The sequence below is a fragment of the Colias eurytheme genome, chromosome 21 (genome assembly GCF_061535395.1).
Source record: "Colias eurytheme isolate Ceu_HAF_F1 chromosome 21, ilColEury1 Martin Lab GWU primary, whole genome shotgun sequence".
Classification (NCBI taxonomy): Eukaryota; Metazoa; Arthropoda; class Insecta; order Lepidoptera; family Pieridae; genus Colias; species Colias eurytheme.
Genome location: NC_143000.1, coordinates 5394285 through 5420862, shown reverse-complemented (window position 1 = coordinate 5420862; position 26578 = coordinate 5394285). Strand labels below are relative to the sequence as shown.

Here is a 26578-nt window from a genome sequence, read left to right as displayed (position 1 = left end):
TTATATGTACAATATACATGTAAGTATGTACCTACATAATATTAAGTGGATATCTCATTATTAAGTACAGCATTGTTCACTTATGTAATGTGACTAATGATGTTGAGGACAAAATAAAAACTAAGCAGTATCAAGATCGTTCAGTCCATTTTCCCTAGGGTTGCACACTCAAAATTTTGATTTCCCTAATTGCCATCAGATATTATTGCCTATAGATTATAGGTAAACCAGAATCTGATGGCAATTAGGGAAATCAAAATTTTGAGTGTGCAACCCTAGGGAAAATGGACTGAACGATCTTGATACTGCTTATTTTTTAGTTTGTTCTCAATATCATTAGTCACATTACATAAGTGGACAATACTGTACTTAATAATGAGATATCCACTTAATATTATGAAGGTACATACTTACATGTATAATATACATATTACTTTTATACAGGTACAATACATATTATTATTTACACATATTTGTATGTTCATTATCATTATCCCATGTGAAAATATCAATGTTATATCGATAGAAAACTAGACTACTTATAATTTTTTATAAAATAAAATTAAATTAAAATAAAACTATGTTTATTTTCGTAGGTATTAACAGATACACACATTATAAAATTAACTTGGACAGCTTGAACTTGACGAATAGCCGTATTGGAAACTCCTGTAATAAGTTTTCATAAAATTATATTCCAATCAACAAACAATATTATAGTTACCTACATATAATATTTTTTAATTGAAAGTATCAAAGCGGGTAAGTCCAATTTATAAATAAAATCTTCTGAAACTTGTGATGTGTTTAAATTGAAAATTGTGATGTGTTTGACCCTTCTTCATCAAATATTTTTCTATACACATTATAAACAACACCTCTTACTTGTGATCATTGCGGCTTTTTCGACATTTTCGAAGATTTTTTAGACTAAATCCTATTAATTATTTATCAACTGCAAAAAAGACAAATAATTTGACAACCAATTTGATACTTGTCAAATAAGTTGCCACATGAAAATCTTTTGTTTCTTAAATATAAATATGCCATCAGATTCTGGTAGACCTATACCTTTTAATACGAAGTATCTGAAGTATCTAGTTCACAATATTAATCATTGTTTTTTAGCACAATATTTAAAGTTTTATTTTATTATAACGAAACATTCTTAAATGGCAACATTAGTTCAAAACACACGGTGACTCACAGTGACTCATGTGTCACAGTTATGTGAAAAATATATATTTTTATTTACATTGGTCATCGACAGTGTAGATAGAATATTGCCTTGACTTTTTTATTGGGTGTATTATTCGTAATCAGTGTTTGTGAATAATCAGCACATTATCTTTTCATAATATGAATCATATTAATAATTAATGTCCTTTTGGAGTACCTACTACCTACTACACTGATCTGTAACTCTTGGTTAACACACAACTGCAGCTGAAGGTAAGAAAATGTTGATTCTTACAAAAATTTTATTATATTATGATAAGTAATTATAACTGATGCATGAAGTACACAAAACTTTAATTAATCGTTATAAGCACAAAAGATGTGTTGAAGAGACTTAATAGAAAGCAAGTTGCCGGCAAATATACCTATGACGTCACTTGATGTTTAATTTTAGAATGTGATATTCACATTCTAAAATTAAACATCATATTAACGTATTGAAATACAAAAGGTATTGAAACTTAAAATTTCATTAAAAACCTACAAGAAAGGTAACAAATATCCATCATTAGGGGCTTTGTAGGCGAACGGAGATTTATTTACATAATATGAGTGAAAAAGGGCTAAACTGTACATACTTAATCAGTCGTAATTTTATTTTTGGCTAGCAATAATTATTAGAATGTAAATCTGAAATTTCAGTTGACGGAAACTTTTAGTTCTTGTGTTATGGATTTTTGAAAATCGGAAAATTACTAGGTAGGTATAGAATGTTACTCCATATTGATTTTGTTATTGCCGAACATTGAGATAATACAGTGAAACCTGGTTAAGTGAGACATCAAGGGACCTGCAATTTCGTTTCACTTATAGAGGTATTCCACTTACCCAGTGTCTCAGATATACAGGTATAAATAAATATCTGTCTCATTTACAGAGGGTTCCAATAATAATTTGACATTTTTCAAATAAAAATCTGTATGATAGTAAAGTGAAACTAAAACTGAAGGTAATTGAATTCAAAATTTGTACTTACGTACTTGGAATTACGTATGGAATTTGTGGGTAGAATAAGAATGAGTAAACAAACAATGTTATCTCAGTTACAGAGGTTTATGCATATAAAATTTACTCGCTGTCTCAGTTATAGAGGTAACTATGATGATAAATCGAAAGAACAAATCCCAGATACAGAGGTTTACCTCGTCCCACTAACAGAGGTAATTCAGTGCCAAAGTGTTGGGACCTCAGCATGAGTTCCAGTTATGGAGGTTTCTCACTTATCCAGGTCCCACTTAACCAAGTTTCACTGTATTACTACGTATGGAGGAGACACCACGAACAAAATCTGTGCGCCATTTTTTTGCTCTAACTAAGTTTTAAAAATTATTATTTAGTTAGGTACTTAACGATGAAAGTTATTCCTTTGCACTTTTCCGTATTATTTGTATTATTTGTGCAATATCGTAACACACACGAAGGCATGTTTGATGCGTTTCACTTTAAAACCATTAAAAATACCGCTCAACATATGTCACATGACGTATGTTGAGTGGAACATAAGTGATGTAGGCGGTGTCGTCTCCTATTAATATTATCTCAATGTTGCCGAAAGACGTTATACTACTAACCAGACTGCACCATGGCGCAAAAACCGGTTCAAGTGAGAGCATTTTGCGTTCCCACTTGTCTCTTTCTAACTAGGTGTCCATGGCTCAACAAAATAAAGGACAAATTTCTTGAAAAGCAAGTGAGCGGGTAAATGTCCAGTACATATTGTATTAATTTTTGGTTGGTAAATATAGACAAATAGTTATTAACAATTTGTAAGGTAGTAAATTTAGATTTATACTTTTATACTATTAAAGATTCAATATGCATGTACATAATATAACTATAAGTTACTATTGGACTATCACCATGTTTTATTTTTATATAAGATAATCTATTGCTTATTACAGCATTACAAAATGGCGCCGACGATGGTTGAAGAAAAAACACTCGGCGAAATACATCGTAATTTCAACAAATTAGTCAACGATGCGATTACAGAAACTACAATCAAAGACATTGAGGACATCAATTACAATGATCCAGATATGGATAACTTATTTAAGATTGACTATGCTTGCCATAAAAAAGATGTAGAATATGTTCTCAAAGTACTAAAATGCAAAGATATATTATATTGTTCAAAGGCTATTAAAGGATCGTCTTGGTTGATCAACGATCCTCAATATTCTAATATTATGAACGCAGAATACTTATTCCAAAAATTATTTCCAGAAATGATAAGCAACGCACGCAATAAATTTCTGTTGCATATCAGATTACATCTGAAAGATGAAAAACGCGCTGAGGATTTCTTTATGCATTTAAAAGACCAAAACTTAAAATGTGCTATAAAATGGTTGCCATACTGTTCTACATCATTTATTGAAAAAAATATTGTGAAATATGTCAACGATATATCACCAAACGTATTGATGCGACTCATTGAGATATCATTGAATTTTCTTCATATCTACTGCAAAACTAATAGTGATAATAATCGTGGATGGTCTAATTGTTCAGCACTCAAAATGGGAATGAAATATACAAACCAGGATAATATTGAAAAATATTTAGATATATTTGATAGTGTTGAACACAACAACAGACCACGCATCAATCCGAAAACAACAAATTTAATGATGAGGAAATGTCCAGAACGAATATTAAATCAGTTGGAGCAATATATAGATAAAGTTGATATTAAAACATTTGCAAAATATATTAAACAAGGCGATATGAAGGATTTTCTCGTTCATCGGATAATCAATGGTAACTTAGCACATAAAGTAGGAACGAAGATAGAACATTTTATAGAGCGGCTGCCGCAAAAGGATAGGTTTGAATTTGTAAGAATACACTTCATTGATATAAAAAATAGCTTTTATGCAGTTCCAGGCACTTTTCAAAATATTTACATCTGGTATCGATTTGCTTCTTTTGATGATGCTTTTCAAGATTTAAAAAAATTAATCCCACTTGAATCTAATCCTAGCGAAAGACATGCTATGATGTCTGTTATTCTAGCTTGTGCCAGAAATAACTCTCAGAATATACACAGTTTACTCAAGTACTACCGGGACAATCATATAAATGAGGCATTCAAATTTAAAATTAGTTTCATCAACAAACTTTTACACTCGACGAATGCACATTCATTAGATCAAGAGACATGGAAAATTTTAAATTACATTTTCTCTTGTATGGAAGTTTATACAGAATCTAATCATGAATTACAGTCTTGTATTAAATACATAATATTATACAAAATAATTCATAACGAAGCTATTCCTGATATTATAATTTCAAAGTTCAATTTTAGTACGTTTAAAAAAGAACGTAATCGATTAAATGATGACGAAAGAGAAAAATTATTTGAATATTTGTTTAACCATGTAAACAAAGAACTAGTCAACCATTACGATAAACTAACAAAAAATGATCATGAGTTTAAAGAAACCATAATTTGGATAAACAATGCACTCGATCTATTGGTCGATTGGAAGAAAGATTTATCGAAATATCCAGAATTATTGACTAAAATAAGGGAATTATCTAAATTAACTAAGGAAGGAGTATCAAGCACAATGTTAAACACCATTTATGATAAAAATAAAACATGGAGAAAATTGTTACTTAATGAATCAATTGTATTAAATCCGTCTCAAAACACTTGCATTAATGCCCTCAAACATAAGCCAGAGTTAATTGACCCAAATAAAGATGAAATAAAGACATTATGTTTAAACGATAAATTGTCTCTAAAGCAACTATTTCGTAAATTAAGAGTTTACAACACACATTTGTCAAATGAATTCAAGGAGATGTATTATAAAAATCTTCTTCAAAACTGCGGTTTCAGATCCACTATTATCGGATTGTGTATACTCTTGACTCAAAAGGAATTATCGTCGTTAATTCACAAATATATTCCTGTGGAAGAAAAAATTAATTGGGATGAAATAGACGCACATTGCTTAACTATACAAAAGCATATCGCTAAGAATATGCATATAGCAAGACCACAGCCAGCCTTAAATGTAATGTTGTTGTATGCTAAAGGTGATTACTTGCAATATGTACTTCCTTCCTTATATTCATCCCTTCACAATATCACAATCACTGATTTCCGTGGTGACATTTCCAATTTAAATAATACTCCAGTATCGTTGCAAAAGCATCTCATTCGCGAAGCCTGTAAAAAATTACAATTTGATGAAGTTCTAGTTATATTACATAGTGTATGGAACTCTACTAGAAATAGATCCATTCGTGCTACTGCTTTCATGTGTGCATTTAACTTACTTTGTAGAGAAACTAATATGACGTCTATTGAGAGCGTTTGGTCTGTTTTAAATGTATTTATAGATAATCTAACAGATGATGATAATAAAATTATTTTTGTGACATTAAGACAAGTAGAAAAAGTTCCAATTCAAGTAAGACCTGTATTTTGCATGAAAAGTTACATATTTCTCAAACATTTACCAGAAAGAAGTAATGTAGAACGGATTATACGTCACCTTATTATGAACACAAGAGATATAATAGAACATATGGATCCTGACTTTATGACAGAAATTTTGATGGACTCTTATGAAGATAAATTTTCTCAAAACTGTATGGAATATTTTATTGACGTTGTATCTGCTTTTCTAGTGAGCGCAGGTAGTGAGCAATCACAGATAACACGATTTGAACGAATGTTACTTCCTTTGCTAGAGAACGCTGACGATATTTGGTCTTTTGAAAAGAATAACATTCGTAAATCTAATGTTGGACATTTGTTAAATGGATTAAGCAAAGACATAGCAAATATTGTAATTAAGAAAAATATGCCAATGCCTGTAAAATTGTTCAGTCTCGTTCTCAATAAACTAAAAGAAAAACTACCTTTGGATGAAAATTACGTGCTCATTACCAATAAAAAGCTTGCTCTGCAACTTGTAACTATTTTGGAGACAATTATGAAGCCCCATAAACATGACACGAATATTTACATGCGAGCGATTAGAAAATTCAGTGACATATGTTTACAGTACCTAATTGAGGATGTACGAAATTATGGCACGAGTATCATAATAGCTTACAGTAATGCTTTAAATGAAATTTGCGATAATTTTTCATTTTTCGACAAATCTATGAAGCATGAGCTCTGTAAAGCTATATTAGATAATAGTAAAACGAAAGAGGGATATTTGCTTGTTTTACAAATGCTAACATGGCATTTCTACCTTTTGGAGGAGGGTGTGAGATTTGAAATGATTAAAAATATCGCAACATATTCCGATAGTGAAGTAAAAATATTATGTTCCACATTCAAAAATGATTTATATTTCGAGACTTACTAGAAGGTTTTGCCTGTGTTTTCCAAATCAGTAGATAATTATTAAAATAATTTCTAGTTTTATACTAGATTACATACACATATTATAAAAATGATGCATCCAAGAAACTTATATCTAATACACTGGAGATTGCACTATGACCATTAACTCGTAATAAGAAAATATGACGTTGAATGACGCCTGTATGTTTTTTTATCCCTTTCACACCAACTTGCCAAGTTAGGTGTGAAAGGGATAAAAAAATGTATGCGTGTACTAGAGTACACACGTAAGAAGTGAAACTTCTTTATGACCTTAAAAATGTCACGAGTATGGCGTAACGCAAAAATGTCACGCGTACGGCGTAACGCAAAAATGTCACGCGTACGGCGTAACGCAAAAATGTTACACTAAATTTTTATAAGAATAAGAAGTTTCACTTCAAAAACATACAGGCGTCATTCAACGTCATATTTTCTTGTTACAAGTTAATGTTCATACTGAAATCTCCAGTGTATTAGATACTAGCTGCTCCGCGCGGTTTCACCCCCGTGGCTCCACCCCTGTTGGTCGTAGCGTGATGATATATAGCCTATACCTTCCTCGATAAATGGGCTATCTAACACTGAAAGAATTTTTCAAATCGGACCAGTAGTTCTTGAGATTAGCGCGTTCAAACAAACAAACAAACTAACTCTTCAGCTTTATAATATTAGTATAGATAAGCTTCTTGGATGCATCTAATGATCCAAATGTCATTCTATTGAAATTGGTACATCATATTAAGTTTTATTACATAAGTATATGTTTTACGTTATTTCATTTTTATATAAATAAAGCTTTTATAGTTTTATGAATTATCCAAGATGTTTTTTTAACTTCCTAATCCTATCCCTATTGATATGAACATATAATTAATATTTATATTATTACATTATCTGACTTATCATTATGGAACTGGAAGTAGGACTACCATTAGTTATCAAATTAGAGATTAAACTGCACTAAAAGGTACTAGACTAGTGCAGTTATCAATGTCATACGTTTAGTTACCCATTATAGACACTCTCATCTTGCCCCGATGAAAACAAAGATGATGTTTCCATCGCATCGGGTCGAAGTCGAACCTTAAAACTAATTAATCGACAGTCTTTTTAACGGGCTTAAAAAAGGAGGTTCTAAATTCGGCCGGTATATTATTTTTACATATTAAAACTAATCCAGAACATTTTATACAAGAATGTAATATATTATAACCTTATTTTAACGATAATTCTTAAATGGCAACATTGGTTGAATACACGCGATGAATCAGATGAAAAATTAGTACTTAGGTACCTATATTTATTTACATTGGTCATCAATTACAGTGATAGAATCTTGCCTTGACTTTTTATTTAGTGTACCTACTTATTGGATTTTTCTTTATCAGTCTTTACGAATTATCAGAACATAATCTTTTCATATGAATCACATCATTATTGTATTTTTGAATTAATAGTGATCTCTAACTCTTGGATAACACACAACAGCTGAGGGTAAGAAAATGCATATTCTTACAAAAATATAATTATTTGAATAAGTAACACTACATAATTTTAACTGATGTATGAAGTATGTAAACCATGTAAACACTATAATAATTAATCGTTTACAAACCACGTGTTGCCTATTATATACTAATAATCGAAAGCAAGTTGCCGGCAAATATACCTATGACGTCACTTGATGTTTAATTTTAGAATGTGAATTCTGTATTGAAATACAAAAGGAAACCTTAAAATTTCATTAAAATCTACTTAAAAAGGTATAAATATCCACAATTTTTGACAAGCACAGCTTTGCAGGCGAATGTAGAATTATTTATGAATGAAAAAATGATAGGTGGGTACGTCCCGAAATTTTATGCATGTAGCCTATAGCCAAACAATTTTTCAAGCAATAATCTTTATTATTAAACACATCTAAGTAGATAAGTTTTTTTGGTTGGTAGGTAATTGGTAACCTAAATATATACAACTAGCGGTCTGCCCTGCTTCGCCCGTGGTACATATTTCGCAATAAAAGGTAGCCTATGTTCTTTCTCAGGGTCTAAAGATTGCCTGTGCCAAATTTCATCAAAATCTGTGCAGTAGTTTATGTGTGAAAACCATACATACATAATTACAAACCTTTCCTCTTTATAATATTAGTATAGATTAACAATTTAGATTAATGCTTTTATAGATACTATATTAAAGATTCGATATGGATACGTACATGTTAGTTACTATAAGACTGTCACCATGTTTTTTTTTTATAAAAGATAATCTATTGCTTATTACAGCATTACAAAATGGCGCCGACGATGGTTGAAGAAAAAACACTCGGCGAAATACATCGTAATTTCAACAAATTAGTCAACGATGCGATTACAGAAACTACAATCAAAGACATTGAGGACATCAATTACAATGATCCAGATTTGGATAACTTATTTAAGATTGACTACGCTTGCCGTAAAAAAGATGTAGAATATATTCTCAAAGTACTAAAATGCAAAGATATATTATATTGTTCAAAAGCTATTAAAGGATCGTCTTGGTTGATCAACGATCCTCAATATTCTAATATTATGAACGCAGAATACTTATTCCAAAAATTATTTCCACAAATGATAAGCACCGCACGCAATAAATTTCTGTTGCATATCAGATTACATCTGAAAGATGAAAAACGCGCTGAGGATTTCTTTATGCATTTAAAAGACCAAAACTTAAAATGTGCTATAAAATGGTTGCCATACTGTTCTACATCATTTATTGAAAAAAATATCGTGAAATACGTCAACGATATATCACCAAACGTATTGATGCGACTCATTGAGATATCATTGAAATTTCTTCATATCTACTGCAAAACTAATAGTGTTAATAATCGTGGATGGTCTAATTGTTCAGCACTCAAAATGGGAATGAAATATACAAACCAGGATAATATTGAAAAATATTTAGATATATTTGATAGTGTTGAACACAACAACAGACCACGCATCAATCCGAAAACAACAAATTTAATGATGACGAAATATCCAGAACGAATATTAAATCAGTTGGAGCAATATATTGATAAAGTTGATATTAAAACATTTGCAAAATATATTAAACAAGGCGATATGAAGGATTTTCTCGTTCTTCGGATAATCAATGGTAACTTAGCACATAAAGTGGGAACGAAGATAGAACATTTTATAGTGCGGCTGCCCCAAAAGCATAGGTTTGAATTTGTAAGAATGCACTTCATTGATATAAAAAATAGCTTTTATGCATGTGTTCCAGGCACTTTTCAAAATATTTACATCTGGTATCGATTTGCTTCTTTTGATGATGCTTTTCAAGATTTAAAAAAATTAATCCCGCTTGAATCTAATCCCAGCGAAAGACATGCTATGATGTCTGTTATTCTAGCTTGTGCCAGAAATAACTCTCAGAATATACATAATTTACTCAAGTACTACCGGGACAATCATATAAATGAGGCATTCAAATTTAAAATTAGTTTCATCAACAAACTTTTACACTCGATGAATGCACATTCATTAGATCAAGAGACATGGAAAATTTTAAATTACATTTTCTCTAGTATGGAAGTTTATACAGAATCTAATCATGAATTACAGTCTTGTATTAAATACATAATATTATACAAAATAATTCATAACGAAGCTATTCCTGATATTATAATTTCAAAGTTCAATTTTAGTACGTTTAAAAAAGAACGTAATCGATTAAATGATGACGAAAGAGAAAAAGTATTTGAATATTTGTTTAACCATGTAAACAAAGAACTAGACAACCATTACGAAAATCTAACAAAAAATGATCATGAGTTTAAAGAAACCATAATTTGGATAAACAATGCACTCGATCTATTGGTCGATTGGAAGAAAGATTTATCGAAATATCCAGAACTATTGACTAAAATAAGGGAATTATCTAAATTAACTAAGGAAGGAGTATCAAGCACAATGTTAAACACCATTTATGATAAAAATAAAACATGGAGAAAATTGTTACTTAATGAATCAATTGTATTAAATCCGTCGCAAAACACTTGCATTAATGCCCTCAAACATAAGCCAGAGTTAATTGACTCAAATAAAGATGAAATAAAGACATTATGTTTAAACGATAAATTGTCTTTAATGCAACTATTTCGTAAATTAAGAGTTTACAACACACATTTGGCAAATGAATTCAAGGAGATGTATTATAAAAATCTTCTTCAAAACTGCGGTCTCAGATCCACTATAATCGGATTGTGTATACTCTTGACTCAAAAAGAATTATCGTCGTTAATTCACAAATATATTCCTGTGGAAGAAAAAACTAATTGGGATGAAATAGACGCACATTGCTTAACTATACAAAAGCATATCGCTAAGAATATGCATATAGCAAGACCACAGCCAGCCTTAAATGTAATGTTGTTGTATGCTAAAGGTGATTACTTGCAATATGTACTTCCTTCCTTATCTTCATCCCTTCACAATATCACAAGCACTGATTTCCTTGGTGACATTTCCTATTTAAATAATACTCCAGTATCGTTGCAAAAGCATCTCATTCGCGAAGCCTGTAAAAAATTACAATTTGATGAAGTTCTAGTTATATTAAATAGTGTATGGAACTCTTCAAGAAATAGATCCATACGTGCTACTGCTTTCTTGTGCGCATTTAACTTACTTTGTAGAGAAACTAATATGACGTCTATTGAGAGCGTTTGGTCTGTTTTAAATGTATTTATAGATAATCTAACAGATGATGATAATAAAATTATTTTTGTGACATTAAGACAAGTAGAAAAAGTTCCAATTCAAGTAAGACCTACATTTTGCATGAAAAGTTACATATTTCTCAAACATTTACCAGAAAGAAGTAATGTAGAACGGATTATACGTCACCTTATTATGAACACAAGAGATATAATAGAACATATGGATCCTGACTTTATGACAGAAATTTTGATGGACTCTTATGAAGATAAATTTTCTCAACACTGTATGGAATACTTTATTGACGTTTTATCTGCTTTTCTAGTGAGCGCAGGTAGTGAGCAATCACAGATAACACGATTTGAACGAATGTTACTTCCTTTGCTAGAGAACGCTGACGCTATTTGGTCTTTTGAAAAGAATAACATTCGTAAATCTAATGTTGGACATTTGTTAAATGGATTATGTTATGATATAGGAAATATTGTTATTAGGAAAAATATGCCAATGCCTGTAAAATTGTTCAGTCTCATTCTCAATAAACTAGAAGAAAAACTACCTTTGGATGAAAATTACGCGCTCATTACCAATCAAAAGCTTGCTCTGCAATTTGTAACTATTTTGGAGACAATTATAACCCATAAACAGGACATGAATATTTACCTGCCAGCGATTAGAAAATTCAGTGATATTTGCTTACAGTACCTAATTGAGGATGTACGACATTATGGCACGAGTATCATAATAGCTTATAGTAAAGCTTTAAATGAAATTTGCGAAAACTTTAGATTTTTCGAAAAGTGTATGAAGAATGAGCTGTGTAAAGCTATATTAGATAATAGTAAAACGAAAGAGGGATATTTGCTTGTTTTACGATTGCTACCAAGGCATTTCATCTATTTGGACAAGGATTTCAGATTGGACATGGTTAAAAAAATCGCAGCACATACCGATAGTGAAGTGAAAATATTATATTCCACATTAAAGAATGATTTCGATTTCTCGACTTAGTAATTTTAGTTTTACATTTTCAAATTAAAAAAAAATTATGCATCTTATTAATGTCATTGAAGGGAAATTTGTAGTTACCCTATAGTTAATAGATAGGTACATACTATTATCTTGTTATATATGTAGCAGTTTTAGAACTTACTAGTAGATATTAAACATAGCAAAATATTGTAGTTAATGGATACCTTAAATAATAAATATTTATTTATTCTCTAATTTGTTTTCTTTACACCCACATCTTGCGATTGTCCCATCGACTTTCCACTTTTAAGTCCTTGAGGACCTGTGTGTTTAAATAATGAGAAATTGAATGAGCCAGTCTTCTATTGAGCATTAACTTAATTTATATTGGTATGCAGTGAAAATATTATGTTTCTTAATATATATAATAGATAATCCCTAATTTGAACAGACTTTTAGATTGCGATATACCTGAGCCATAGCAGCATAAGTACCTAGTTCAGCGAAATCCTTGTTTTAATTAAAATTAATAAATAAAATGTAAATTTATCAGTAAATGTTTGTAAACTACACATAATCTAAACAAATGTAAAAAATGCGTCTACGTATAACTAATTAACATTATCGTAACGTAACGGCACCAGTCTTGTACAGATTAAGGAAAAAATTGAAGTTTTTTGCAAATTTCTCGTAGGTTTTTTAACTTTATTGGATATTGTTTAGTTATACCTTTAGTTCTATGTTAGTTTCACGTAACCAATGTTAGAAAAAAGATTACAATGCATAAATAATGAAGTTATTTATAAATTAAAAAACCACTTTTTTGCACCAGTGTTGGACAGTGAAAAATCTAATGATGGACACCCAGTTTTGGACAACATCCAGTTATGAACACTCATTTATGGACTGTACCTAATGTAGTTTCTCCAGTTATTTACACTTGGAGAAGACTTATAGTTATCAATAGAATCTTGAAAATGATGATTGGAATACAATAAATCGGGGATGTATTTATAAAAAATAGTACTTATTAATTATTTTGCATACTTATAATATTTAAAACAGTCTTAATTTCCATTTTCTAGGCAAAAATTGGACAAATGCATTGTTAAATACGAGTTATGTCCGTTAAGAAACACCAATATGGTTTTTTTCTCAATAAGTCAGGGATGAAAAATATAACTAAAAAAGTACTGCCATTCCATCCAATTTGGGAATTCTTCTTCTTCGTCATATATCACTCTAGGGGGATAGATGTTACCCACTTCACGATGTTCCGCCATATCTCTCTGTTTCCTGGCATTCCGCTACACTTGTGAAGTGAATCGCCAATCTGAATCCGCCAGCAGCCTTAATCTGATCGGTCCATCGATATGGATTCCAAATTGTAGCACGAGGCAAAAAGCTTTTTTTAAACTGTTGTCAAGATGGTGTGGATGAAATTTAAGCGTGTGTGCTATATGGTGGTGGAATTTAGCAGCAGACAGCGATCCAAACAGTTCATCAGAGAACTCTCTATGATAGATGCGTTACAATACGCATAAGTATGCGACTTCTCTACGCAGTGATAGAGAATGAAGCCGAGAACGAGTCGCACAGCACATAATGACCCATTGTTCTAAAATATATTCTTCATGTTTAGATAGATATTATGTTGTTGGACCCATTAGTGTAATTTTAACAAAAAATATCAATGTCCATTATAGGAACCAAAGCAAATCCAGTCATGGACAATTGTTGTACAATATTGGAACCCTTTGTTTGAAATGGTCGTGATAGGTATATTATTAATCAGAAAGAAAAGACAATACAGAAAAGCGCATGTAATTAATACCTTTAAAAAAAGTTTATTTTCGACATATGTCCATAAATGGATATATCCATAGAATTAAATCCAGTTATGGACACTGATGAATTTTATTTAAACAACATAACCTATCATGATACTAAATCGTGTAATATTTCGTACACTTAACTACTATAAATAAAAGTAATATCAAATTTTGCTGACATTTATACAAAAATTCTTATAACCAAAATTGTGTCCTCACTTCCTTAAGGATTTTCTTAGTAAAAACGAATTTCTTCGAAACGGGTCGCAGCAACTAAACATAATGTTCTGCCATCTTCAAACATTTTGGCCGAATAAGATGAAATGTCGTATTTTGATAGCTTATGAACCAAACTTTTATTTTAAGTATTGCCAAATTATATAACGTTAATTTTGGTCTTAATATTTAAATTTAATATTTATTTTGTCCATTACTGGATGCTTGTCCACGACTGGTGCCGTTACCTTATTCGTATAATAATAATCTGTATTTTCAGATCTCAAGATGAAGATAAAGCTGGAAGGAAACCACCTTGGAGCTAGACACAAGCATCTTAATACCCTCGCAGTGCAATCCAACGATAACTATTGTTTCGATACTGTCGACCTGAAAGATGGGGACGTGGTAAATTTAATTAAAATAGATATAGCAGGAAAACACAGAAATGTGGATTATATTTTAAAAGTTCTTAAGTGTGATGATTTACTATTAGTTTCGAGAGCAATTAATCGATGTCAATGGTTGATAACTGAATCTCAATACAAACATATTATTAACCCAGAATATCTTCATCAGACTCTGTTCCCACAAATGTCGTCTAAAGCCGTAGTGAAATTATATAAATGTGTTCAACTTCATCTAAAAGACAGCGAACGTGTGGAACAATTTTATAAATATGAAGAAGATTCAAAAAAGGCAGCACAGTGGTTGCCGCATTGTTCCGTAGACTTTATTAATTTAAACATAAAAAAACATGATGAACATATAGATATCACTTTACTGAAACGGTTATGTGAAAAAACTATTAGAGCCCTCGAAGTGTTCATTGATAAAAATGAGTATTCGGCAAAAAAAGCCTTAAAGGCTACAAGTTTTCTTCTTAGGTATGATCTGATAAGGTATCTAGATATTATTGAAAAACAGCCTTTTTACGCAATTCCTGACTTTAACAAAAATTCTACAGAGTTAATGATGAAGCATGCGAGTGATCGAATAGTAAAAAAAATTGCCACTTATTGTAATCATATTGATATTAAGACCTTTATTAAATACGTAAAGAAAGATAATATTAAAAACTTCTTATTTGATATTGTTAAAGAAAATAACATCAAAAGCAGAGGTATTCGGTTTGATACCATGATTTCTTTTATATCCGCCATGTCTGACAATGATCGAATTGAATTTGTTACCCAAGTATTAATCGATAAAGTATACGTCGATGATAAATGCACCTTACCAAAGCCACTCAAATGTTCTATGGAAGATTTTGCTAAATTTATGAGTGACTACAAATACATTTACATTTTTGATCACTTCTGGTATCGTTATACTACATTCAATGTTGCCTTTCCTAAGATCCAAGAACTAATAGACAACCAAAGCTCAAATGACGCGCTTAACTCTATGTTTGAAACGTTAATAATCGTCGCAGGAGACTCTGTTGATAATCTGAAATCTTTAATAGATTATAGTAAAAATCACAAACACTCTAATAAAGTAAGGAAGACATTTATGAAATGTTTAATTACAGAAAAAAAATTTCAAAATTATGACTGTGGTACATGGAATATATTAGAAGAAGAGTTTATGAGTGAAGTTTTAAAAGAAACTAATGACGACATACGCTCTGATGAATGCCTAGCAAAAATATGCGTAGAAGCTATAATAATATATTATACTCTTCACATGAAAAAAGTGCCGAATATTGTAGAAAATAAGTTTAAATTTAATACATTAAAATCGTACCAGAAAAAGTTTAATTCGAATGAAAAAGATATTTTATTCACATATTTGTACAATACAATTATGAGACAGTTAAATAGTCATTCGTCCTTTACCAAAGAAGAATTTATTGAAAAAACTGAATTATTGAACAAAGCTTTAAATCTTTTAATAGATTGGGACAAAGATATAGGTAATTATCCAGCAGTAGTCAATGCTATTAAGGGTCTGATAAATATCAATGAACAAAACATGTGGGATGTAGACCTTACCAACATTTATAATAAAAAGAAATCATGGAGAAAAAATCTTTTTAATGAATCTCTAAAAATGAATCCCAGTCAGCTCGTTTTAATAAATGCCCTAAAGCATGATCCTTTATTAATAGAACGTCATCAAGATAAACTTGAAAAAATATATTTTAATAATAAAATTTTCTTGAAACAATATCACAAAAAAATTAAAACGTACTGGTCAGAATCTTTAGCAAAGCAGATGGTAAATGTATATCTTAATCAAATTAATAATGTAAAATGCAGTAAAGCAGTCATCCGCGCCCTATGTATTTTACTACCTGATGAAGATCTACAAAAATTTATAATTGAATACGCACCAAAAGAAGAAAAGGTGGATTGGAACAACACCACTGAACTAACTCTTATTATACAACAAAACCTTGCTAAAATAATGCACATCGCTCGACCACAGCCTAGTCCTAAGTTAATACTTCATTACTCTAAAGGGGATTATTTACCATATGCTTTACCGTCGTTGTATTCTATTTTTTTAAATTTAAATATGACGAACTCTCAGGAATTTATACCTATGTTGTTAGATACAAAAGTTTCTCTACAAAAACATGGTATAAGATTTGCCTTTATTAAGCTACCACCGGAAGATGTAAAAAATATTCTCAGCATAGTGCTCAATGATCATAAAAATTCTTCCATAAGGCATATAGCTTTTAAACTTACTCACAAACTGTTATGTAGAGAAACGGACCCTGAAAGAATACTAAGCATCTGGAATATTATGGAAACATTTTTAGATAACCTTTCTGACAATGAAAATGATGCATTTTATGAATTATTGCTAAACATTGATCGAGTTCCTACTTCTGTTAGGCATTATTATTATGTGAAAAGTTACAATATTTTAAAAAGGCACATAGCGTCGAAAAATTCAGAAGAATTGAGATATACATATTCTTTTAAAAATTCGTTCATAAGCTATGCTCGGAACATAATAGATCAATTACCTCCCGAGTTTATATCAGAAATACTATTAGAATATATTGATAAAGATCTTGTAAAAGACATACACAATCATTCAAGATTAGAGCTTATATCATCTTACATGCTTTCGTGTACTGATGAAGAAGTTCAAATGAAAAAATATAGCATTTTATTATTGCCATTATTAAATAAATGTTTTAAAAACTGGAATGAAACAAACGCTGATAAGAAACAAGTTAAGTTAGTTTTAGATGTGTTTTTAGATACTTTAAGAACAGATATAAAAGAGTATGTGTACGAAAAAAAGAAAATTGTACCTAAGAAACTGTTCGAGACAATAAGTTCAGAGTTATTAAAAAATCTAGACTATCCAAGCAATTATATACTTATGATTAAGTGGCAATTAACTGTTGCTTTCGTGGATATTCTCGATAAATGTGATAGAAGTGATTGGGACCTGGCATGTGAATCCCTGGTATCAGAATACAGCAAAGTATGTATAGACTATATAATCAATCATTGTTCTAAATATTTTTCAAACATGTACGTTCTATTTGCTCAGGCGTTCTATAGTTGCCTAAACAATTTTATTCCTACTAATGCTCTCTATATTTTATTTAAGAAAATCTTGCAAGACGAAAAAAATGTTCAAGTGTACTTGGCAGTTTTAAAGCTACTAAACAATTTTTACTCCAATGCGTCTTCAGACGATATAGTGAATCATGTTGACGAAATATTTAAAATTGTAAGTGACCATCCATCAGTAGAAGTACAGATACACTACTATCATTGTAGAAATGTTCACCTCAATAAAATAGCGGAAAGTATTTATGTCAGAAATATGCATGAGTTGGATTCGGACTCATCTGAGTTGATGTCTTTAAATGAATAATTTTGTATTATTCGTATTGTATAAATCATTGTATAATATTGAATTTAAAGTTTCCTTTTATGTATATACAGATTCGGTACAGTTTTCTTTTATCATTAAAACAAGCTTACCGCCCGCGGCTTCGCCCGCTTTGTCTAAAACCTAATAAATTATATACCTATATACAGTGGCGTGCATTCCATAAAGACATAAAGACACTGCCTACCCTACCATTTACCAAACTCTGATCAATATTTAATATGCATAAATGAAATTCACAGCGTCATTAAATTTTATTAATTGCGCAATGTAGTTATGAAATAAAAATATATTTCAAATATAATTTAGATCCATCTATCGGTATTTTGGTAGCATTTTTATCTAATTTCTATAACACCGGCTCGGCTCAAGTCACTATTCATGCGCTGCACTAGCGCCGCCACAGGACCCAGTACGTCACGGGACGGCAAAGACACAAACTATCCGTGTCTAAGTTTTTATATGTGTGCTCTGCGTGTCTACGCATATTTTATATGTGTGCGTGCCTATAAACACGGCACACTGATGTAATAAAACCACGCACACAAACACACAAGGTAGGCAGTGTCTTTTTACGAAGATATACGAATTAGGTACGAACCGAATTCGGAACTACATCGAAAGTCGAAACTGAAGTTGAATATGCGACCAATTTAAGAAGTGTGATAATGTATACAATTTTGTAGCGGTAAAGACCATCTGCAAATAGTATCATTATTCGTTTGTTTTGTTTTGGAAATAACAAACGTTTACTTTGAGGTTAAATTTGTTTTTTAAGAAAATTAATAATGTTTACTACGACAATTTGCAAGTGAAGTGTTTTGAGAGTAACTAAATAGATTATGTATATATCATCAGTGTATTTTGTAAGATAATAAGGCATAAGTACCTAATTTAACGAAAAATTCTTATTTTTGTTTTATGAATAAACTTTTATCAAACAGAGAGTGATAGGAAAAAGGCCGATCTATAAATGGATCTATACCGGAATTTGTAATACACAAAGGTAAAGTTAATCATTAATTACATAATATAGAATACTAGTTAGGATATCATACCTACCTACTTTGACAATTATTTTATAGATAATAGGTATGACCTATGTTCGTGATAATATGTTTTCCATTATTTTGCGGAAATACTATGTATCTCCAATCAAATATCAGTACTGCAATATGAAATATTAGTTTTTATGACTTAATATCATTACAATATTTCTGCCTACCCTGTCCAAAAACTCTGTGCACGCCCCTGCCTATATATAATAAATTAGTACCTACTAAAACCTTCCTCTTGAATCACTCTATCTATTAAAAACGCATCAAGATCCGTTGCGTAGTTTTAAAGATTTAAGCATACAAAGGGACATAGGGACAGAGAAAGCGACTTTGTTTTATACTATGTAGTGATATGTATAGTCTTATCTTTTTTTTCCATCCCTACTGAACTTGATAAGATACTCAAATTTTTTCTTGCCTGTTTTTTTTATAGATCTGTAATAATAATTAGTAATAGTATTTATTTAGGGTTTTTTTACCTTGTATTATGATTAACTATAAATAAAAAACAAAATTATCCAAGATGTTTTATTTAACTTAGTGTTATTCCTAGTCCTATTTATAAGAACATATTATTACTATTTATTTATATAATATAGTCCATATATATCAAGTTACACAGAATGTAAGTAAACTTAATTTATGCTCACTTAAAAAACGACAATTTTGTCAATCTTAAAATTTATTACCTATTTCTTGAACAATTGGATGTAATAAAATAATATTTTTAGATTCCAATCCAAAGGTGTCGAAGTACCTATTAAAAATTTATCTTAATTTAAGGAACAACCAATTTTAACTTATTTTCTTTCTTGGTTATTGCTATTACTATTTAGATCAAATCACATTAATCTAACACTTCAGCAAAGGTTCAAATTGGTACTTCCTGAACATATGAATTCTAATCATTCTTATTTTATGTATAACACTATTATTCCTTAAATTTAAGTTTTTCTACTTTTTCAACACAGTTGCATCTCTATTCTTTTCTAATACACAATTACGGACATTTACATGTCATTTGATGTACCAATTATTGGAATATCAATTAACCTTAACCTTAGATTACAAAATAAAATACAGATGGAGCATGACAACCGCCCGTCGCCCTTGTCAAAGAAAATACGAAATCAAAAGCAAATACGTCGCTGCTCCAGTGCTATAGCGCATATAGTGTCATGCAATACGTCAAAAAGGGTTTGCAATTTTAGTAAAAAAATGCTGTCTTGTGATAATAAAACGCTGTAAAATTTGTTCCCGAAAGGAAACAAAAAGATAAAACATCGTTTCACAGGTTTTCTGTAGATTATTTGGCTGATTTATTTCTTTATACGAATAATAATTTTACAGATATGAAGGAATACAAAACTTCAACGTATGTTGTCAGTATTTTGAAAATTAATTTGCCATTTTTATTGGTAAAATGGTTAAAAGATCTTCAGGGTAATGCTGTTGGATTTTTCGATCGTGAATGTGATTACATATTTGTAAAGTGCACTAAAGGTTCATGATCATTATTAGATTATTTTAATAAGCATAATACATTATTTTGTTACTTTTATAAAGCTTAAAAACGCCATAGTCGTTTGTCCCGTATTCTCGACTAAAAACTACCGCTATTTGCATTCATATATTTTGAAAAATTAAAAATAATATAATTATTATAGTAAATATTGAAAATTTTTGAAGTGAAACTTCTTTATCGGGATTGGAAAAAAATTTAGTGTAACATTTTTTCGTTTCGTTACGTGCCATCTTTTTCTTGTCCCTACCACGCGTGATTCGACGTATTTCTGTAAAGTTGCAAATTATTTTTTGAAAAATAAGGTCATAAAGAAGTTTCACTTCTTACGTGTGTACACTAGTATACGCACACATTTTTTTTGTAATTTATTCAATTAAAAATTGAACACAATTATTTTGTCTATATATAACTTTAGTACTTACTTAGGCAGGTACTTTATATAATAATTTTTTTTTTTATAATATTATAAAAAAATATCAACAAACCCGAAATAATCTTCTTATATATAAAAATGAATCGCAAAATGTGTTGGTAAGCGCATAACTCGAGAACGGCTGAACCGATTTCGATAATTCTTTTTTTATTATATTCCTTGAAGTACGAGGATGGTTCTAATGTAGAGAAAACGTAAACATGTACCACGGGCGAAGCCGGGGCGGACCGCTAGTATTAAAATAAAAATTAAAACTTGACTGCTAATATATGTTTATAGCCTACGTCACTACCGCCACTAACATAATAATTCAGATGATTGCAATGAAACCGCACAACTCAAAATCGGTCCAACGGTTTATACTGCAGGGCATGTCAAAGAAATATTATACATACATACATAAACTCGAAAAACATAACCCTCTTTTTTCCGTAGTCGGGGAAAAATTTGGGAAATTTTTCAATATCTGGTAACATTACACGCACACAGAAGCACCGTGTACGTACAGAGCAGCGGCGAAATGACAGCACACATAGCTTTATTGAAAATGACGATAAATCATTCGGTTTAGTTCGGCAAAGCTCCATCTGTCTTTTATTTTGTAATCTAAGACCTTAACACATATTATCAAATAATATCAAATAAACTTAAAACATAAGTCCCTTTTAGAAGATCACTTACTTACATCATATATTGGAGAGGAATGAAATCTGAAAAAATGTAGATTATTTCAATCACATGATAAAAACATCATATTAAAAACTATTTCCATGGTTTTAATTAACTCCTAACAATAAGTTTAAAAGTACCTCTATTTCTACCACACTACCCTTCAAGACTTTAAAATATTGAATAAATTAGCCAAAGATGAAAAGCAAATCTAAATAAAAATGTACATTTTAAAGGATGCAATCAACTGTCATATTATTAATATTACCACTATAGAAAAGCATGGCATCTTGATACAATATGATGCTAATATTGTATCAAGTGTAATTGCAATTAATGACAACCATGTTTTTGCATTTTTATTATACAGAAGTATATAATAAACAGATATTAATATCTGGAGATGGAATGAAAATGAGCATAATCACAACTAGAATTATATATTTTCAGCATACAAGATGTTTTCAATCAATCCTATTAGCAAGCATAACAAGTTTGATAGTTGAAGTACAACCTAGATTCAATTGTTTTTTATTTGTATATTAAAAAATAGCAGTACAAAAATAATTACTTATTCATCATTATTGCATTCATCTGGTGCGGGCGTATGCCAAGTCAACCTCTCTTCATAGAATTGTATGACCACTTGTGGGCATCGAACATTAGCTTGTTTGGCGGGAACCAAATCTGCTTCATCAGTGCCTTGCCATTTCATAAGGAACATGAGCTCACCACTGCTATCAGTAGCACCTGAAAATTAAAAAACATATGAAAAACTGAATATAAAATACACATTTTTGGACATAATGAACAACTATGCTTTACATGCTTTAATTTCTTGTGTGATTTTATGCTAGTATTGTACATTTAGAAACAAAACTTTCTAACAGATTTTAAATGTGATTATGACTTTACAGATATTAAAAGGGTTATTATGTATAATTCAATGTCATGAAAATAAATAATAACATGTTTTAAATACAGTGCAACCTTAATATAACGTACCTCAATATAACGATTTCCTCGATTTAACAAATTTTTCGTAATCCCCTTGAATTGTCCATAAGATTCAATACAAAATATCCCTTTACATTACGAACATTTTTTGCGAACAACCTCATTATAACGAATTTTTAACTATCAAGAAAAGTATAAATACCTCTAATTAACGAATTTTGTCCACCCAAAACCTTTATATAAAGTTCCAACCAATATAATGATTCTTAAATCTCATAGTATGTGATTCATGTCGCGACAGGTTTCGACATGCTTTTGTTCGTAAAACGATCATTTTTGTTTAATTTAAATTGGAAAGTAATGTGAACACTGCTGCTCGTCACTATTGTTAAAGATTCAAGTTGAAATGGATCAGAAACGGAAAAGACCTCTTTATAACGAATTTTAGACCAACCTAACCTCAACTTAACGAACCTCAGTTCAACGAATTACTTGATATAACGAATATTTATTTGTTCCCTTCAGATTTGTTATATCGAGGTTGCACTGTATAACCTTACCAATAATTTTTTCAGGTTCCAAGCCTCGATCAAAACCGGAGGCCTTTTTATCATCACTTTTACTTTTTTTAGCACCTTTCAGATCTGGTGTTGCTGCAGATTTTCTTTTCTTTGTATCTTTGTCAATTTTTAGGGCACTCTTTCCCTCTAAAATTAAGGATAATATAATCAACACAATAATTTAGTTACACTTATTAAATTCTCGCATTTCATATGAAAACGACTTGTAACCTTTCATCTAATTCAGACAAAATTTATTTGCAATGAGCCTTAATCCTGAATTCCTTATTGTATATAATTACATTATCAATTTAACATGCTGTACCAGTCTGTTACATGATATATCATTTCAAAGCTTTTTTCTTATAGAAGTACAAAAGTAGGCGAAAACTGAAAAGTAATTACCAGCTTCCTTCTTCTTTCTTGCCTCTTCAAAAGCTTGTATGAGGTCAGGGCAATCGAGATTTTCTTCTGGTTCCCATGTATTATCTTCATCACTATAGCCTTTCCATTTCAGAAAATATTCCACCTGAAATTAATTCCAAGTTTAATTATGAGAAACATAAATTTATATGGATAAGTATCATAAAACATTATGTAAATATATCTAGGGTTAAGTTTTACCTTTCCATTTTTTACGCGTCTATCTAATACTTTTTCCACAGAAAATTCTTCTTCTCCTTCAGGCTCAGTTCCGTCCTTTTTTTTATCTGCCATACTAATACTAAAATATTTAATAAATACATGTTGATAAATAGAAAAAAAAAAAAAAAACTCACATTGTTTGAGTAGAGTGAACAATATTATTTGAAAGAAAGGTGCTGAAACTTACTTATTAAAATTATGAGATCAATAAAATTATTATAATTAACTCCTAATAATAGTAGTTTTTAAAGTCAAAACCGAAAATAAACCTATTTCCTAGTTGAACAAAGCTTTACCCGCCATTTTGATTTCATTGGCGTAAAGCTAACCAAAACGGTTATCACAAATTTATATTCAAATGATAAATCGAAAACCAATACCAATTTAAAAAAAACAAATACTTTCAATAATTGTTTTCCGTATTTATTACCTCTATGAAAATAAACTTATCGAGAGAATTTTTACAAATAGCCGGTTTCAAACCTTGACGGCTGCCGCTTCCACCGAGTAGCGGTTGACGGGTTGACCAAAATGACAACACAAAATACAGAGTAATAAGTAATATATTGACAAACTATAAATCATAGATCAATAGATTAAGTTATATTCAAGAAGATTATATCTAATCTAATACACTGGAGATTGCACTATGACCATTAAGTTGTAACCAAGAAGCTTATATCTTATACACTGGAGATTTCGGTATGAACATTTGACGTGTAACAAGAAAATTGTTGTGTTTTATCACTTTCACACCTAACTTGGTATTGCCACTGTTAATACGAAGTTTTCCCAAGGCTAAGATATAAGCTTCTTGGTTGTATAGGTAAACCAGAATCTGATGGCAATTAGGGAAATCAAAATTTTGAGTGTGCAACCCTAGGGAAAATGGACTGAACGATCTTGATACTGTTTATTTTTTAGTTTGTTCTCAATATCATTAGTCACATTACATAAGTGGACAATACAGTACTTAATAATGAGATATCCACTTAATATTATGTAGGTACATACTTATATCAACATGTATAATATACATATTGCTTTTATACAGGTAATACATATTATTATTTACACATACCTATATTTGTATGTTCATTATCATTATGCCATGTGAAAATATCGATGTTATATCGATAGAAAACTAGACTGCTTATAATTTTTTATAAAATAAAATAAAACTATGTTTATTTTCGTAAGTATTAACAGATACACACATTATAAAATTGACTTGGACAGCTTGGACTTGATGAATAGCCGTATTGGAAACTCCTGTAATAAGTTTTCATAAAATTATATTCCAATCAACAAACAATATTATAGTTACCTACATATAATATTTTTTAATTGAAAGTATCAAAGCGGGTAAGTCCAATTTACCAATAAAATCTTCTAAATTGAAAATTGTGATGTGTTTGACCCTTCTTCATCAAATATTTTTCTATACACATTATAAACAACATCTCTTGCTTGTGATCACAGCGGCTTTTTCGACATTTTCGAAGATTTTTTTAGGCAAAATCCTAAAAATTATTTATCAACTGCAAAAAAGACAAATAATGTGACAGCCAATTTGAGAGTTGTCAAATAAGTTGCCACATGAAAATCTTTTATTTCTTAATTATAAATATGCCATCAGATTCTGGTAGACCTATATCTACTGTGATTATCTATAATCCCTCTACAATATTCAATTTTCAGAATTTTATAAGAATAAACATAAATGAGATACTGGCAGCCCAGCAATCAACCTCTATGTGGGTATATTACTTTATAGTATTAACAGACGTTCGAACTTGGTTCGACAGGACCTCCGCACTCGTGCGGTGCGATCGACTCGCCACACGACCGCACCGCACCAGTCCAGTCCAGTGCTTTCCGTGCTACTGGATAGCGAGGACATCGCACTATATGTTTTTAGGCCCGAATAAGTGACATTCTTGTTATATTGGAAACTAGCGACCCGCCCCGACTTTTCACGGGTGCAATGGCGGCCGGCCGGTACCACCGCAAACGCTACGTCCCGCAATTTTTAAATCTGTAATATCTTCGAAAATATTCACTTAAATCATACGGTGTAAAGGGCCATAATATAGATCTACAAGAGAACCATCCTCGTACTTCAAGGAATATAATAAAAAAAGAATTATCGAAATCGGTTCAGCCGTTCTCAAGTTATGCGCTTACCAACACATTTTGCGATTCATTTTTATATTATATAGATGAAAAATGTATTCAAGGTATTTAATTGATTAAGGATTCATGCTGTATTGGTTAAAATCGCTTCGAAAATTAACCATTATATTTCGTCGTAAAAAGTAAATGACAAAAAAAAGTTATTGTGGGTTATCCCTAAGAGATAGACATATACCATCACGGCAATGACTCTATTATACTAGTAGACGCGGCATACGCCAACATCATTGCACTAGAAAACAGCGTAATTAATACGTCATACCTACTTACTAACGCACTATATGGCCCTATACTCCGTCCGATCGCTCCGAGAAAGGGAAACAACATGGATGTCA

The 26578-nt window shown here is 30.6% G+C and overlaps 3 protein-coding genes across 7 annotated transcripts; 2 read left to right on the top strand and 1 right to left on the bottom strand.

Moving 5' to 3' along the window:
* Window positions 1-1206: 1206 nt before the first annotated feature.
* LOC149899129 (uncharacterized) lies at window positions 1207-18332 on the top strand. 2 transcript variants are annotated; one of them, XM_090114117.1, is made up of 2 exons: window positions 1207-1452; window positions 14611-18332. In XM_090114117.1, exon 2 carries the CDS (start codon window positions 14619-14621, stop codon window positions 18180-18182), a length of 3564 nt encoding a protein of 1187 aa, XP_089970243.1. In that variant the 5' UTR covers window positions 1207-1452; window positions 14611-14618; the 3' UTR covers window positions 18183-18332. The 2 variants fall into 2 exon arrangements, with proteins under 2 accessions (XP_089970243.1, XP_089970244.1); XM_090114118.1 differs by lacking the exon at window positions 14611-18332 and adding an exon at window positions 3141-7417.
* LOC149899130 (uncharacterized) lies at window positions 8718-12410 on the top strand. The gene has a single exon (XM_090114119.1). It carries the CDS (start codon window positions 8893-8895, stop codon window positions 12319-12321), a length of 3429 nt encoding a protein of 1142 aa, XP_089970245.1. The 5' UTR covers window positions 8718-8892; the 3' UTR covers window positions 12322-12410.
* A 1440-nt stretch (window positions 18333-19772) lies between the features above and the next one.
* Window positions 19773-24658, bottom strand: LOC149899128 (chromobox protein homolog 3-like). 4 transcript variants are annotated; one of them, XR_016457947.1, is made up of 7 exons: window positions 24478-24623; window positions 24027-24126; window positions 23808-23931; window positions 23403-23549; window positions 22457-22635; window positions 21836-21926; window positions 19773-20317 (listed from the first exon to the last, which is right to left on the bottom strand). XR_016457947.1 is itself a non-coding variant. In XM_090114122.1 (6 exons), exons 2-5 carry the CDS (start codon window positions 24117-24119, stop codon window positions 22457-22459), a joined length of 543 nt encoding a protein of 180 aa, XP_089970248.1. In that variant the 5' UTR covers window positions 24120-24126; window positions 24531-24658; the 3' UTR covers window positions 19773-21926. The 4 variants fall into 4 exon arrangements, 3 of the variants coding, with proteins under 3 accessions (XP_089970248.1, XP_089970246.1, XP_089970249.1); XM_090114122.1 differs by having other exon boundaries at window positions 19773-21926; window positions 24531-24658; XM_090114120.1 differs by having other exon boundaries at window positions 19773-21926.
* Window positions 24659-26578: the final 1920 nt, after the last annotated feature.